This window comes from Humulus lupulus, chromosome 4 (assembly GCF_963169125.1).
Source record: "Humulus lupulus chromosome 4, drHumLupu1.1, whole genome shotgun sequence".
In the NCBI taxonomy this organism is placed as follows: domain Eukaryota; kingdom Viridiplantae; phylum Streptophyta; class Magnoliopsida; order Rosales; family Cannabaceae; genus Humulus; species Humulus lupulus.
In genome coordinates, this window is record NC_084796.1 from 8,611,284 (window position 1) to 8,626,461 (window position 15,178).

At 30.9% G+C, this 15,178-nt stretch overlaps 2 protein-coding genes across 2 annotated transcripts; both read left to right on the forward strand.

Moving 5' to 3' along the window:
- Positions 1-1,680: 1,680 nt before the first annotated feature.
- On the forward strand, positions 1,681-2,867 carry LOC133828814 (uncharacterized). The gene is made up of 2 exons (XM_062258910.1): positions 1,681-1,838; positions 2,304-2,867. The coding sequence occupies exons 1-2, from the start codon at positions 1,751-1,753 to the stop codon at positions 2,669-2,671; spliced, it is 456 nt and encodes a 151-aa protein (XP_062114894.1). The 5' UTR covers positions 1,681-1,750; the 3' UTR covers positions 2,672-2,867.
- Positions 2,868-12,015: 9,148 nt separating this feature from the next.
- Positions 12,016-15,178, forward strand: LOC133828815 (aspartic proteinase 36-like). Its single transcript, XM_062258911.1, has 10 exons — positions 12,016-12,270; positions 12,358-12,487; positions 12,568-12,833; positions 13,484-13,711; positions 13,804-13,966; positions 14,051-14,124; positions 14,214-14,313; positions 14,418-14,484; positions 14,570-14,641; positions 14,748-15,178. Exons 1-10 carry the CDS (start codon positions 12,032-12,034, stop codon positions 14,918-14,920), a joined length of 1,512 nt encoding a protein of 503 aa, XP_062114895.1. The 5' UTR covers positions 12,016-12,031; the 3' UTR covers positions 14,921-15,178.

Genomic DNA, 15,178 nt, shown 5'->3' on the forward strand with positions numbered 1-15,178 from the left:
GTATTAATTAAGTTGGTTTGTTTTAGGGGTATTTTGGTCATATTTAAAAATAGTTTGACCAAAATTAGGCTTAGGGTATCGTTTTGTTCCATTTTTCAAAACATGGCCGAAATTGTCATTTAACAAAACAGATGGTCCGATCAATAACTTTTACAAAACACAATATCCAATATGATATTTACCCTAAATAATATGATGATATCAATTGTCACTATTTATAAATTCAGGAACTTTATTGTTGTTAACGCTGTTTTTCATCAACTTAATTACGTAGAACAATAAGCAATGGTTTAGAAAGAATAGAAGAAATCATAGAGTTTTACGTGGTTTAGCAGTTAAAAATACTCTTTCAAAGCTTCGAATGAAAGCAATTTGGCAGATTTTCTTCTCAATACCAGTTTTGTGCGTGAATACAAATGACCTACTCCAGGCTATTTATAGACCTGGTTGTAGGAATATCTTCCCAAAATTCAGGGAAGTTACAATCAAGCACTTAAATTCAAAATATCTGCATTAATAATACTAATTAAATGCGTTAATTAAGTAATATCTCATGAAAACAGAGATTTAATACATGGTGTTAACGAATCCCTATGAAATAGGGATTTCCTAACAACCTCTCTGTGCAGTAAACGTGTCCTTGAGCTCGATCATTATGTTAACATGCTTTCGAGACTAGCCAAGCTTCGAGTTTATCATTCCAGTTATTGTCTCATCCTCATTCACTAATTTGGTCGAACTCATCCATCAGAGAAGATTGGTATATTCGAGCCTACAACTCATGCTCGAACTCTGATAACAGATTTGGAATAATGTGTCAAATCATACAAGTGTACTGCTAACACTTGTTATTTTCGAGCTTACTCTTTACGAGCCTACATTTTGAGATTATTTATCTCTTCTTGAAATTTTTGTGTAACAATTTTTAATAAAACAAAATATATGACTATTTTACTAATAACTTCAAAAGGCAACCATGCTAAAAAAAAAGATAAATAAAAATAAGGCATAAAATTTTCAAAAACTATGGACACCCTTCTTTATTTTTTATGCTTCTTTTCCAAATTTTATGGTATAGATTATTTCGATCGGGAGGGATATAAAGACATCATGAAGAAAAAAAATATTAAAATTAGTACGAAAAAGTTAAAGAAAGTTAAATAGAGAAATTTACATTTAATGTGATTTATTTTTTTTTTAAATAAATAAATATTATAATTTTATTTTTATGATTTTTGTACAATTATAATTTAGTATAGCATACATTATTTGATATAATTGATATATTTTCAACATATATATAGTATCACACATCGTATTTTTTAAATAAAATAATTTAAAAAAACTGTATTTTTATAATTAAAAAGATACTAAAAATTCAAAAATAAATTATTTTTGAAAAAATCCCTAAAAAAGAAACAAGAGCTGGAGTTCCCACAACTCTTAAATATAAGGTATCATAATTCATAACATGGAGCTTCTCCTAACAAATTAAGAAGTTCAACCAGTTGTATATATATCAATGCTAGGTCAGTTGACAGTTGGAAATGCTCATGAATGAAATTTAACACTAATAAAAACTCAGTTTTGGGTCCATTTTAAATTCCTTGGCTGGCCTAAATTAAGTGAAACAATAAGCTTCAATCTACTTCTCCAATCTAGCTGTGTATATATACCACAGATCTCATAAGAGTTATCAAATCACTCAAATAATATATGAGTTGAAACTTACAATAATATAGTTATTCCAATGAGGATTTCTTCTTCTCTTTTCCAATGGGCACTTCTTGGTCTCTGGCTGTGGTTATCTGCTGTGACTATTTGTCAAGCTTCTTCAGGTTTGTAATCAATACTTTCTTCTACAACAAACTTTCTATTTTTGATCTTTTTAAATTATTTAAATGGATATGTTATGGGTAAGTTATTAGAAAATTGAGAAGAAGGAAAAAAAAACTCAATGTGAATGATAAGAATATTTAAAAGGACAGTCACCAAAATATATATGTACAAAATAATTAATCATAATTTTCTTACATAAAATTTAACTTGCATATTTGTACCACAAAACAAAAAAGTTGTTACATTTTCATTTTTCAGGGGCCAATGTTGAGAGAAAATTATATAGTTCAATATGAATTAATGATATAGAATATTTGAAAATATATAAGAACCAATTAGAAAATTCATAGTTGGCAATATAATGTTAAAAATTATATAATTGGATATTATATCAATTTTTTCTTATAATATATCTATAAATATAATAACGATCTCTAACATATATACACATTGATGTAATGCAGAAGCACCAGGTATCAAAGATGAAGATACATTCCTTCCAACGTCAAAGAAACATTTGAAGAAATTACATAGCTTCTTTCATCACCCTATTCCAGGATTTAAAACGCCTTGTCCTCCATCAACTCCCATTCATAAGCCTAAACCAAAGCCAGAGCCAAAGTCAGAGCCAGAGCCAGAACCAGAACCAGAGCCAGAGACAAAGCCAAAGCCAAAGCCAAAGCCAAAAGTAGAATCAAAACCTAAGCCGAAGTCGAAGCCAGAACCAAAACCAATTTACAAGCCACATCCTTTCTTTAAGAAACCACCATTTCACCATCCATATTTTAAGTTTCCACATCCTAAGAAGCCATTTCCACCTTCGGATTCCTAGATTAATTGTGTGGTAGATCTTCAATTTTCATTTCCTATGAAGTGTTGCACTTAATAAAGGGTTCTTTTATTGGTTGAAAGGAAAATTATAACCATAGAAGAAGTAAGATAATATTGTGGTAATTAATGTTTAATTAAGTGTGTAATAATATTGTGTTAATGTTTCTTTTGAATGGCAATCAAATTGTGAAATTGAATGTATGGTATTTATTTTATTTTATTTTTACCCGGAGAGTGTTATATTAAAGTATAGCCAAATATATTTGTCAAAAAGAAAAAAATTATAGCCATATATTTTTGTCAAAAAAATAGAGTATAGCGAAATATACTTCAATTAAAATATAGAATTCTAAGTCTAACAATATAGAGATCTAAATTAAGAAACAAAAGTGCAATAACAACTGAGAGTGTACGCTAATAAATTGCTAACAAAGATTTTTACAAGAAATGAAATAATAACATAATGAGAGTGAACACGGCATTCTTCCACGCTTGTTTGAAGAAACGTAAGGAGGCTAATAGAATAGCTACCTATGTTGATGAGCAAGGGAGAGTGATAGATAGTTACCCTGAAGTTGTGTCTCACTTTTTGAACCATTTTAGGGGAATAATGGGAAGTCCCAGTTCTGTCACCAAGGAGATAAACAGGATGTATATTGCAATGGGGGATAAGCTGTCTTTGGATCAACAGGTTATGTTACTGAGTCCTTTCACGCATAAGGAGATCAGTTATGTATATTAAATCTCCGGGACCAGACGGATATGGTTCAGCGTTTTTTAAGGAGATGTGGTCGGAAATTGGAGGTGAGATCAGTAATGTTGTTCGAAACTTCTTTGAAACAGGGATCATACCTGAGGAGTTATTGAATACTTCTTTATTTTTGATTCCTAAAGTGGATAGTTCGAATAGAGCAGTTGATTATAGACCGATCACTTGCTGCACTACACTCTACAAATGTGTTTCAAAGCTTCTTTGTAGTCGTTTAGCTAAAGTGCTTCCTGTTTTGGTTCATCCTAACCAAGGAGCTTTTATACAAGGAAGGTCAATTGCTCATAATGTTCTAATCTATCAAGATATTATTAAGCACTATAATAGATCGGTTGTTTCCCCAAGATGTGCGATAAAAATTGATATTAGTAAAGCCTATGATACAATTGATTGGAGGTTTATTGAGGAGCTTTTAAAGGCTCTATGCTTCCCAGCTAGATTTATAGGCTGGATAATGACTTGCCTGTGCAAAACTTCATATTCCCTAATATTGAATGGCAGGATTCAAGGCCAGTTTAGAGGTGCAAAGGGTCTTCGCCAAGGGGATCTGATTTCTCCTCTTTTATTTGTCCTAGTGATGGATTATCTGACCCGTAGCCTCCAGTTTGCAGCTCAGAATTCAGCTTTTAGATTTCATCCCATGTGTAAGAGCCTCAAGCATATTAGCTTATGCTTTGCTGACGACTTGCTTATTTTCTGTAAAGGTTCTTTATCCTCAGTTCAGGTGATAAAGGGGGTGCTTAGGGAGTTTGGTTCTGTCACTGGATTGCACTTAAATGAGAACAAATCCCAGATTTATTTTGGAGGCATTTCGGAGGCTGGAAAAAGGATTTTGGCTGCTGAAATGAATCTGTCAGAGGGAATTTTTCCCCTAAAGTATCTTGGTGTGCCAATGAGACCAACCAAGTGGAAGCATGAGGACTGTGATGTCATTATTCAGAAAATCAAGAGGAATCTTCACACTTGGGCTAGTAGGCATCTGTCTTATGCCGGTAGAATGCAATTGATTCACTCGGTCCTTTTTGGATTAAGGAACTATTGGATGAGTATCTTTGTGCTTCCCCAAAGCATCATAAAGGAAATTGAGAGACTTTGTCGTGGGTTCCTTTGGGGAGTCAATGGGAATAGATGTAAGATTCATGTGGCCTCTTGGGATAAGGTTTGTTTGCCTAAGGCTCTAGGGGGGCTCGGTTTCAGAAATGGTCAAAAATGGAACCATGCTATTTTGGCCAAGTTTATTTGGGCTATATCTGAGAAAGTTGATCTTTTGTGGGTGAAATGGATCAACTCCATTTATTTAAAAGGAGCTGACTTCTGGTCCTATAAGGTGCCCCCAGATACCAGCTGGTACTGGCGTAAGTTGTGTAACCTTAGGGGCAAATATAGCAAGGATGAGATAATGGCTGCTGGTGCTTCAGGAAAATTTTGTCCTGCCAGAATCTATTCCATCTCTCTTCAGGTTCAGCAGGTGGACTATTACAAGGCTGTTTGGTGTAAGCTATCTCTACCTAAGCATAGGTTTCTGCTTTGGCAAGTAGTCAATTCTCATCTACTTACTCTTGACAATCTGAGTCGGTTCAAAGTGCATATAGAATCTCCTTTATGCCAGGTTTGTGGTGAGGTTGATGAGAGTCATGCCCATCTCTTTTTTGATTGCTCACTGTCTAAGCAGGTGTTGGCTCATGTATGTGACTGGTTAGATGGGAATGGTTGGCTTCTTGAGTTTGACAGTTGGAGAGTTTGGTTAGCCAGCAGGAAGTCTGTGTTCATTCATCAGATTGCAATTATGATTCTAGCTGCTTCTGTTTACAGCATTTGGAGAAATCGTAACAATTGCATATTTGAGTTATCTTCTAAATCTGCAATGAGCATAGCTGCGGAAATTAAGGCTGTTCTTCATCATCGGCTGTTCAGTATTCAAAAGCATAAACTTTCTGCTAAGGAGCATCGATTTATAATTCAGTTTGCTGCAACAGCTTGAAGTTTTAGCTGGTCTGTAAGCTTCTCAGTTTTACTGTTGTTTTGGCTAGTTTGGTGAGGCTTGTTGTTATTAGCCTCTGTAGTTAGTGTTACTGGTTTGTATTGTTTTTTATTTTGATTACTGGTGTTTGGTTGTTTTGGAGTGGCTGGAGCTTAGCCTCTTGTTGCTGTCTTACTGTCTTACTGATGTATTGATTGTACTGTTGGTTTGATTAATGAAGTTATCATTTCTTCTTGATAAAAAAAAACATAATGGGTGTGACTATTGGAATTTTTTTCTTTCTCTTTTTCACTTACAAATTAATGGGTATTATATTTACATCCCAATATTTTATAAAGCACCCTTTACTATTCAAAATTACTCACATTTTTATTTCACCTTTATTTCCCAAACTTAATTTTTCCTTTTACCTTTAGACATAAGAATAAGAGGAGTGAAAATTTAATTTTTTTAATTTCTGCTTGAATATCTATTTTAAGAAACAAAAAAAAATTAAAACTAAAATTTTAAATTGGATATTCATATATAAAAATCTGAATATGGTTAGACAAAATCGTATAATAATATTGAATTTAAATAAGATAGAATAATTTTTTTTAAGAAAATTAAAAGATAAGGAAATAAATAGTATTTTGAATTAGGATAAGGATGTAATTTGATTTTTTTTTTCTTTTATAAAAAAATGGGGAAAATAGGTATTATGAAAATTTTATTAAATTAAGAAAACTAACTTTCTATATTTTTTTAAAAGTCCTTTTTTGGTGAAACTGATGAGTCATTACTTTCTCTAAAAATATATATTTCAAGTTTCATCTAAACATACCAAAATATAACTTTAGAATTTCAATAGATCTTCCAAAACCATGTCTAACAGGTCTAAATATGTACATATTATATTTGAAAGGAACATATAGATGCCGAAAAAAAATTGAAGAAAGTAAAAAAAAAAAGAATAAATTAGTAAAAGTAATTTTTTTTAATGAATGAGGTGACTATTTATAATTTTGGAGTGTATATATCATTCTACTTAATTAACTGCTACTAAATGTATTATTTTTGTAAATTGGCATTAATATATAAAAAAAACACGTCTAAAAATCCAATATATTACTTATATATATTTAGTTTATCATTTTTTAATAAAAAAATCATACTTATTACCAGTATGAAAATTAAATATTATATTTTGTATTCTAATGAGATAATTTTTATTTATATTATTTATATATTTGTTTTGTTATTTTCAATTAAAGATTGTAATTAAGTTTGTTTTTTATTAAAATATTTTTTTTAAATAATAAATTATATTGATGGAAAAAAAAAATAAAAAAACTACTATATAGTTTTCTACTAAAGAAATTAGAAGGTGTGTGAAAAAAAATTATAAATGATTTATTTAAAAAAAAAAGGAGGGGTTATATTATGAAGTACACTAAGACTCAATTAATGGGTATTTTTACTTGCATACAAAAAAAAAAGTAAACAAAATTATATACAATATATGTCATTTTATTAAACATAAGCCACTTTCCTATTGTTTATATATATATATATATATAACTTCTAATATTTAACTTTATAGGAATTTAATTAATAAATCAAATAGTAATTAATATAATATACAAATTATTATCTCAATTAAATAAGATACCACAACCAATAGGCAAAAATTCCATGAAATTTGAATTGCCATCTTCAGAAAAATAAAAGAAATTATCTAAATAAAATTATTTAATTTGATAAACTAATATAGTAGAAAAAAAATAAACAATTCTATTAAAAAAAATAAACATAAAAGTATTCAGTATAAAAGTACTTATTATTGATCAATAAATTAACAAAATGGTTTTCATAACTATAACCTGTTATTCCAATATATATTATTTTATTGATAAAAAGATAACTATATATAATTATATCCTACTTGCCTAACATAAATATTTTTGTTTATTTTACTATACCATGATAAAAATAAATGAAAACGATGTTTAATAATAGCATTATTGTCTAACATATACGTTACTATTTATTTTATTAAAACAGGATACACAAATATGACTACTGTGTATATTTACTACAATGGTATTTGGGAAAATCGTTGTACTTATACCTTTTGCCGGTAAGCTTCAAATATGAGTTCAACAACACACAACTAACAAATCACACAAAGCGTGGAAGAGAATACAAAACAATCAAATTATGTTTATGTTATTAGTTTTTTTTTTAAATTTGCTTATTACATTATACATGATATTGTTATACAAAATAAATTGTTATTATTAAAAAAATTAACAAAAATGTTTGTCTTTTCATGAATCTGGTTAATATGACAGGATGTCAAAGACATGAACCACAATAAAATGAGGTAGCACATAATCTAACAATGTCAACAATAAACAATGATGAAGAAATTTTGGTTGCAGTTGAAAATGATGATGATCCATTCTTGTATGGGGAGCAAGACATCACGAACATATCAAAACAGGGCATGTCTTCCAGGACAAGCAAAGTGTGATAAATGCAATGAATTTGTGGTCAATACGATCAAATTACCAACACAAGGTTAAATGAGCATCAAACAGAGATTATGTGCCGAGTTGAAATATAGTCCCAAAACCTGTGAAAAAAAAGAATATTTCATTGAACAGTTACAAAATAAGAAATATTCATAAAAATAAATATAAACATAACTGTATATTCACAAAAAAGAAAAAAAAATTAACATACAAAAACAATCCAAAAATTAAAAATGACATCACGAGCATAAACATGAAAATAAACAAAATTGTTACCAACAATAACCAAGACATTAAATTTAACATAAAAATATATTATCCAGTTTAGAAAAATAAACAAACAGTGACATTAAAAATAATAATAAACATATTTGTTTATAACAATGAACAATAAAAAATACAATCTTGAAATAAACTAACATCAGAAAATAACAATTTATGTGTCTCAACACTCAAAAAATTCATGCTAATAAATAGTCCAATCACAAGTAAATAAAACATAAAAAATAAACATATGCTTGAAAAATCAAAACTAATATAAAATTTAGGATTAACTACACACAAAACAGTGAGGGGTAAATATAGATACACATATGCATGATAAGAAATTGATTTCATTAAAACTAAATAAAAATCACATCTTGATAACAAAATAAAAAAACAAAACATTGTGAAACCTATGAAATTTTTTTGAATGGAAACAAAAAAAAAACGTCAGTTTAAAAAAAGAAAAAACATAAACTAATAAAAATGATGAACCATTTATGGTTTATGAAAAAAAATAAAAAGATATCAACTTTAATCAATAACAAAAAAAACAAACAAACCTTGATCAATGGAGAATAGGGGACATCGTCGGAATCGGACCCTGTGTTTGAAACCTCCACCATTTTCATCTTCTTCGTTGAGTGACCGTTAATGAGGGGACTCTCCATTCTCATCGCTCTTCTTGGATTTCGACGCATCCTCCATTACATCCTCCTTCTCCAGCGACTCTATGGAGAGTGTATCATCGACACTCCTTGTTGAAACCATCGGATTCGGAGTGAGGTAGAAGAAAGAGGGTTTCCACTTTTTGGTTTGGAAGAGAGAGGGTCACGATTTTGATTTTTTGATTTTTTATTTTTTTTGCAAATATCTTTTGGTTTTTTGAAAATGAATGAGAATGTGAAAATGTTACACTACAAAAAACAAGGTCTATACCGAGAACAAATGTCATCGGTATAAGCCTAAATGTTCTCAGTAGACCTTATACCGAGAACTTGTCGTCGGCAGTAAGTCCTCGGTACAGCCGCGTCGGTAGAAGTAAACTTCTACCGACGACAATCAACATGTTCTCGATATAGGTTGTACCGAGGACAATGTCATCGGTATAGAGTGAAAAATGTCCTCGGCACAACCAACCCAAATTTGTCATCTTAATGGTATATACCAAGGACAATGTCCTCGGTATAGACTAAATCAGAATTTTTTTTATATTTGTAATATTTATTCCCTTATTTATTTATTTAATTTGAATTAAATATAAAACAATAGAATAAAATTAAAACGCTTATATTAAACATATAAATAAAAACATAAGAGTATGTTTGCTGAATCAAAATAAAAAATTGTCTTAAACATGATAATATAATAGTCCAATGTAATAAAATTCATACATAAGTCCTACTGAGTCGGTGCTCCAACATCGGGATCATCGGGTGGTGGTGGGGCACATTGAGATCCCGGGGTGATACAATGAGTCCGGACATGCTCCTCTAACTGTCGAAGACGCTCTCTCATCTCAGACATCTCTTCATCTCTAGTTTGTGAAGGACGAAAATCAAATGGAGTTCGGTCCCTTATGTTAAGGATACGTCCATATCCTTTCTGGTGGCCCCGTCGTTTTCCGAAGACAGTTTGTATCAAAGATATGCCTTCATCTTCAGGCGCACTCGAAACTGGTGTGGAACTCTCAGTATCAGTTGTCTGTGTCTGCTGTGTGTCGCGATATGCACGCAATTCCTTCTATGATACAATGTATAATGTAATTATGTTTTATAAACAAACAATTAAAATTTTGAAAAATGTTTAAAAAAACTTAACGTACCCAAATATGTTTGGCTGTCTCTGTCACCTACCCTGTGCCTGATTTATGGTTAGTATCCATCCAGCTATCCAGGATGGGCTCAAGTTTCCCAGTCTCTAAATTGCGCTGTCACGTACATATATTTTTATAAAATTAATAATTAAACGTAAATAAGAAAAACAAACTAAAAAATAATTAATTAACTAACTTTTTTATAGCGCAGCGCTGGGATTGACTGAGAACCTCCATAGCTAAGCTCTTTCAGTTTTTTCCTATTTTTCTTGTTAACCACAGAACGTTTCTACAAAAAGTTATCGTTAGTAATATATTTTATTAAGATAGTTAAGTTTAGCAAGAAATTAATACCGTAATTTCTGGGCGTCGGAAAAATTCAATGGCTTTTTGCCACTGCGTATCCGTGCAACCACCATAACGATTTTGTGGCCCATTAATCGTTAAATGCTCTTTAATAACGTACTTCCAGTCAGAATACTTTTTAGCACACGAAGTATCAATGCCTCTTAAGATCCCTTAAAACCAAAATTTTTGGGAAGAAAATGGAGGTTTTCAGCGGAGAGAGGCGGAAGGCTCGGAGAACCAGAGGGAAAACCAGAGAGGTCTCGGTATAGGAACTAACCCTATTTCAGAACCGCGAAAATGTCTCGCGCATCTGAAATGTCTATACCGAGAACGTTCTCGGTATAGAACCTTTTTTTTGTAGTGTTACTATATGAAAAGTTATGAGTACAAATCAAATCCCCGGTTTACAATAAATTGTGTCAAAAAATAATATAAAATAAATCAAAAATAAAAAAGAATCTAATTAATTAAAATCTAAAAATGGTTAAAATTTGTATATAAAATTGGCATTAATATTATCAGTATTAATATAGTAGTGTAAAACATTATTGTAATGAATTATGTAAAATATTCTTAATGAAAATGATATTCTAAATAAAATAATAATAAAAGTTGACTAAGATAATGTATGAGCCATCCCCAACTCCTTTGTCTTTTTGAGAAAGAAAACTAAAAAAAAGAAGAAAGAATAATCTTTGTTGAAGCATGAGTCTCACCGTTAATATTTTATATGTATTGATTTATTATTCAAATATGCTAAAGTGTGTTGAAAAATTATTCTAATTAATATAATATTTTATATAGATATATCCTTAGTCTTATTAATATCACATCCTACCCCATGCAACTCAATCCCCACATAAAAGCTTAAATTTGATAGGTTAATCAAAAAGCAATAAAAACATAATTCAAGTCAAATTTCTCCTCTCTTTTTGACCACCCACCCACACCCAAGAAGGCAATTATTAAATAAGCTTTATATTTTGGGTTTATAATTTTCTTTTTATTATGTTTTTTTTTTTCATTACTTATTTGAACTTTTTATTTGGATAAAAAAAATTAAACTTTGCAGAATGATTCAAATAAATTCTCAAATTTAATTTTGAAAAATAAAAATTGAATATAACAATACAATTTTTAGACACAATAATTTTGCTTTTGTTTAGAGTTATTAGTTTAGTTAATTATTTATAATTTTAATTCAAATTTTTTTGATCAAAATCAGATTAAGCAATTTATTTAAATCATTTTACAAAATATAGAATACAAAAAGTAATTTATCAAAACACGTAGTTCAAATAAATAATAGAACAAAACGTAGGTTTCAAAAATTCATAAACTCTTATATTTATATGTATATATAATATTTATATAATTTACGACTTTTTCTTCAATGCCTAATTTTTTTTTTTTAAATTATGAACTCTAATTTTGCTTGCATCACATCTAAAAGTTGTCTAATATATATTTTTAAACTCATAACTATATTAGTAAAATATTAAAGGAAAGTTTGAAACGGCAAAACGCATTGTCGTTTCCTTGTTTGAAATTCAGTTACCAGTTATATCCTCAACCAAGTAAGAACTCCCTCCTTTTTCAACTACCTTCCCCATCTCTGTCTCTATAAAGTCCAGAGAGAGAAATGGGAAGAGAGAGAAAGACGAGCTATGGCGAAAGCTACACGAACAGGAATTCTAATCGCCGCCACACTGCTCCAGGCCGCGGCGGTGCTGTACGGTTTTCCAGCAACCATGACTCTCGAGAGAGCATTTCCAACAAACCACCGAGTTCAGCTGAGTCAACTCAGAGCTCGAGACAGTATCAGGCACGGCCGAATATTACAGTCCGCCGACGGAGCCTTCGTCGATTTCCCCGTCGCCGGAACCTTCAATCCATATCTCGTCGGGTAAAATACTAATCCTCTATAAATATTATTTATTTGATTTTGTGATTTTTTTTTCAAATAAAAATTTAAAATTTTAATTAATTTCAGGCTTTATTTCACAACACTGAAATTGGGTTCTCCTCCAAAAGAATTCTACGTCCAAATCGACACAGGAAGTGATGTTTTATGGGTCACTTGCGATTCGTGTAACGGTTGCCCAAAATCAAGTGGACTCAAAGTAATTACTAACTTTATTAGTTGAATTTATGAAATAGAATCGATTTTATTCTGATGATAAATTTGGGTTTTGATTATTAGATTGAGTTGAATTCTTTTGATCTGGGGAGCTCAACCACAGCTTCATTGGTTTCTTGTTCAGACCAAATTTGCAGCCTTGGACTTCAATCGGAGGACTCTGCTTGTTCTAGTCAGTCTAATTTTGATCAATGCATTTACTCATTCCAGTATGGAGATGGTAGTGGAACTTCAGGTTACTATGTTCAAGATTTGCTCTACATGGATACCATTTCCGCCGATTATGACAATCCAGGGAATAATAATTCTTCAGCCTCCATTGTTTTTGGGTGAGCTTTCAATCCTAATAATCACTACCGCAAAAAAATACTGGAACGAATTTGAGTATGGTGTCCCGTATAAAACAAGTATAGAATATTGAGTCATTTAAAAGTGCTCTACTAATTGTCGAGTAGTTTTAAATGGAGCTTCATGATTCTTGTCAAGACCTCGGTTTTAAAAATGATGTATAAGTTGGTGACGTATGATGATTTTAGATGTCGGTTCTCAATTAGCAATAGAATTGTCATGCAACACAAAACAACGGTATTCGTAGAATCACTGTCTAATTACTTTAGTACTTGTTTGAAGTTACCATTTTTAGTTCTTTTTTCAAAATCCCACCATGAATTTTTGTAGTTTTGATTAGTTTTGGCAATAAAATTGTTAAATAATTATTTAGGGTTATCTTAGTCTTTTATATTATTAGCTTATATAATGCTTAGCTATTATGTGTATTATTCACTTTTTCTAACTTTGCAGTTGGATGAAATCCTACCCTCTCTATTTTTCTCTCCATCTCTCTGTTCTCTTTGTTCTTTGTTTGTTCGCAAATAATTATCAAAAATAACACTTTGAACAGAAATTCATTTACCAAATTGAGAAAAAAAAATAACTTTTAAAAATTAAGAGTAGTTTTTTGGTTACATTGTGTGAACAGGTGTAGCACTTCAGCAACTGGGGACTTGACAAGCAGAAGCAGAGCAGTTGATGGGATTTTCGGGTTTGGTCAGCAAGAAATGTCTGTGATTTCTCAGTTATCCTCACAAGGAATAGCACCAAATGTTTTTTCTCATTGCTTTAGAGGAGACAATACTGGTGGTGGTATATTGGTTCTTGGTGAGATTGTGGAGCCAAACATAGTTTATACCCCACTTGTTCCATCTCAGTATGTTTTCTTAGCTTACTCATTTTCCCCAAAAAAAAATCATTGATATCCAAAAGTTTTACTAATTAGTTTTGTGATGTCTAAAATTTCAGGCCTCACTACAATCTAAATCTGCTGAACATATCTGTTAATGGCAAAGTATTACCCATTAATTCAGCAGAGTTTACAACATCAACCAATACAGGAACCATAATTGACTCTGGAACAACTTTGGCTTACCTTGCACAAAATGCTTATGACCCTTTTGTCAATGCTGTAATTTACTCTAATTTTTTACAATTTGCATAATCAAGTTCTTTTTTTTTTGGATGAAAACTTACCAATATTGCTGTCATGCAGATCACTAATGCTGTTTCACAACAAGTAACTCCTGTTACATCTCAAGGAAATCAATGTTACATTGTCACTTCCAGGTTTAATTCACCTTCATTATCTTATATAACATTAAACCATTCACCAATTTATATACTGAAAAGGGTAACATTAATTTCTCAATTTGCAGTATCACTGTTAGTATATTCCCTCAAGTAATTTTCAACTTTGCTGGAAATGCATCTATGGTTTTAGGACCTAAAGATTACCTTCTAGAGCAAAATTCAATTGTGGGTTCTTCCTTTCACTCATTTTTATTGTTATCAAATGCTTCGATTTCATTTCATTTCGATCCGATTCGAAGCCAAATCACTTAAAAATTTCTTTGGCACAGAATGGAGGTGAACTATGGTGCATTGGATTTCAAAAGAATCAAGGTCAAGATACAACAATACTAGGAGGTAATTTGAACTCTAAAAAACTTTAGCTTGTCTTAATTTTTTTTCTTACATTATAGCTTGATTAAGGCTTAATCATATTTGGCAGACCTTGTTCTGAAAGATAGAATTGTGGTCTATGATTTGGCTGGTCAAAGAATTGGATGGGCTGACTATGACTGTAAGTTATATGCATATAACATTTTACTAATTATTTAAAAAAAAATCCAAATCCAAATCCAAATCCAATTTTTCTTTTGTTTAATAATGAAGTTTCATGTGTTTAGGTTCAATGTCAGTAAATGTTTCAGCTAACACTAGCACTGGAACACAGTTTGCTAATATGGGACCTCGAACCATAAGTAGTTCATTTCAGAAGAAGCCTCTTATGGTGATGATGATACCAATCAGCATGGTTACTTTACTTGTGTACATGTCAACTATAAACATTTTCTTCTAATATTTTCATTTTGGCAGAGTTTAGTGATTGGTATTATATATACATGGTAAAATCTCTGTCACTTCCAGTATAAATTATTTAAATTCTTTGGCTTGGTGCCACGTCAGCCAAATCTAAGAATGTATGCCTTTTTTCATACAAGATGAGATTTTCTTGTCATTTTTTTTTTGGCTTTTGTATCACATATGATTTTGTTTACAGAGAAAATATCAAGAATGAATTCAGGCCGTTTTAGGTATTTGGGGTCAAACACCAGAA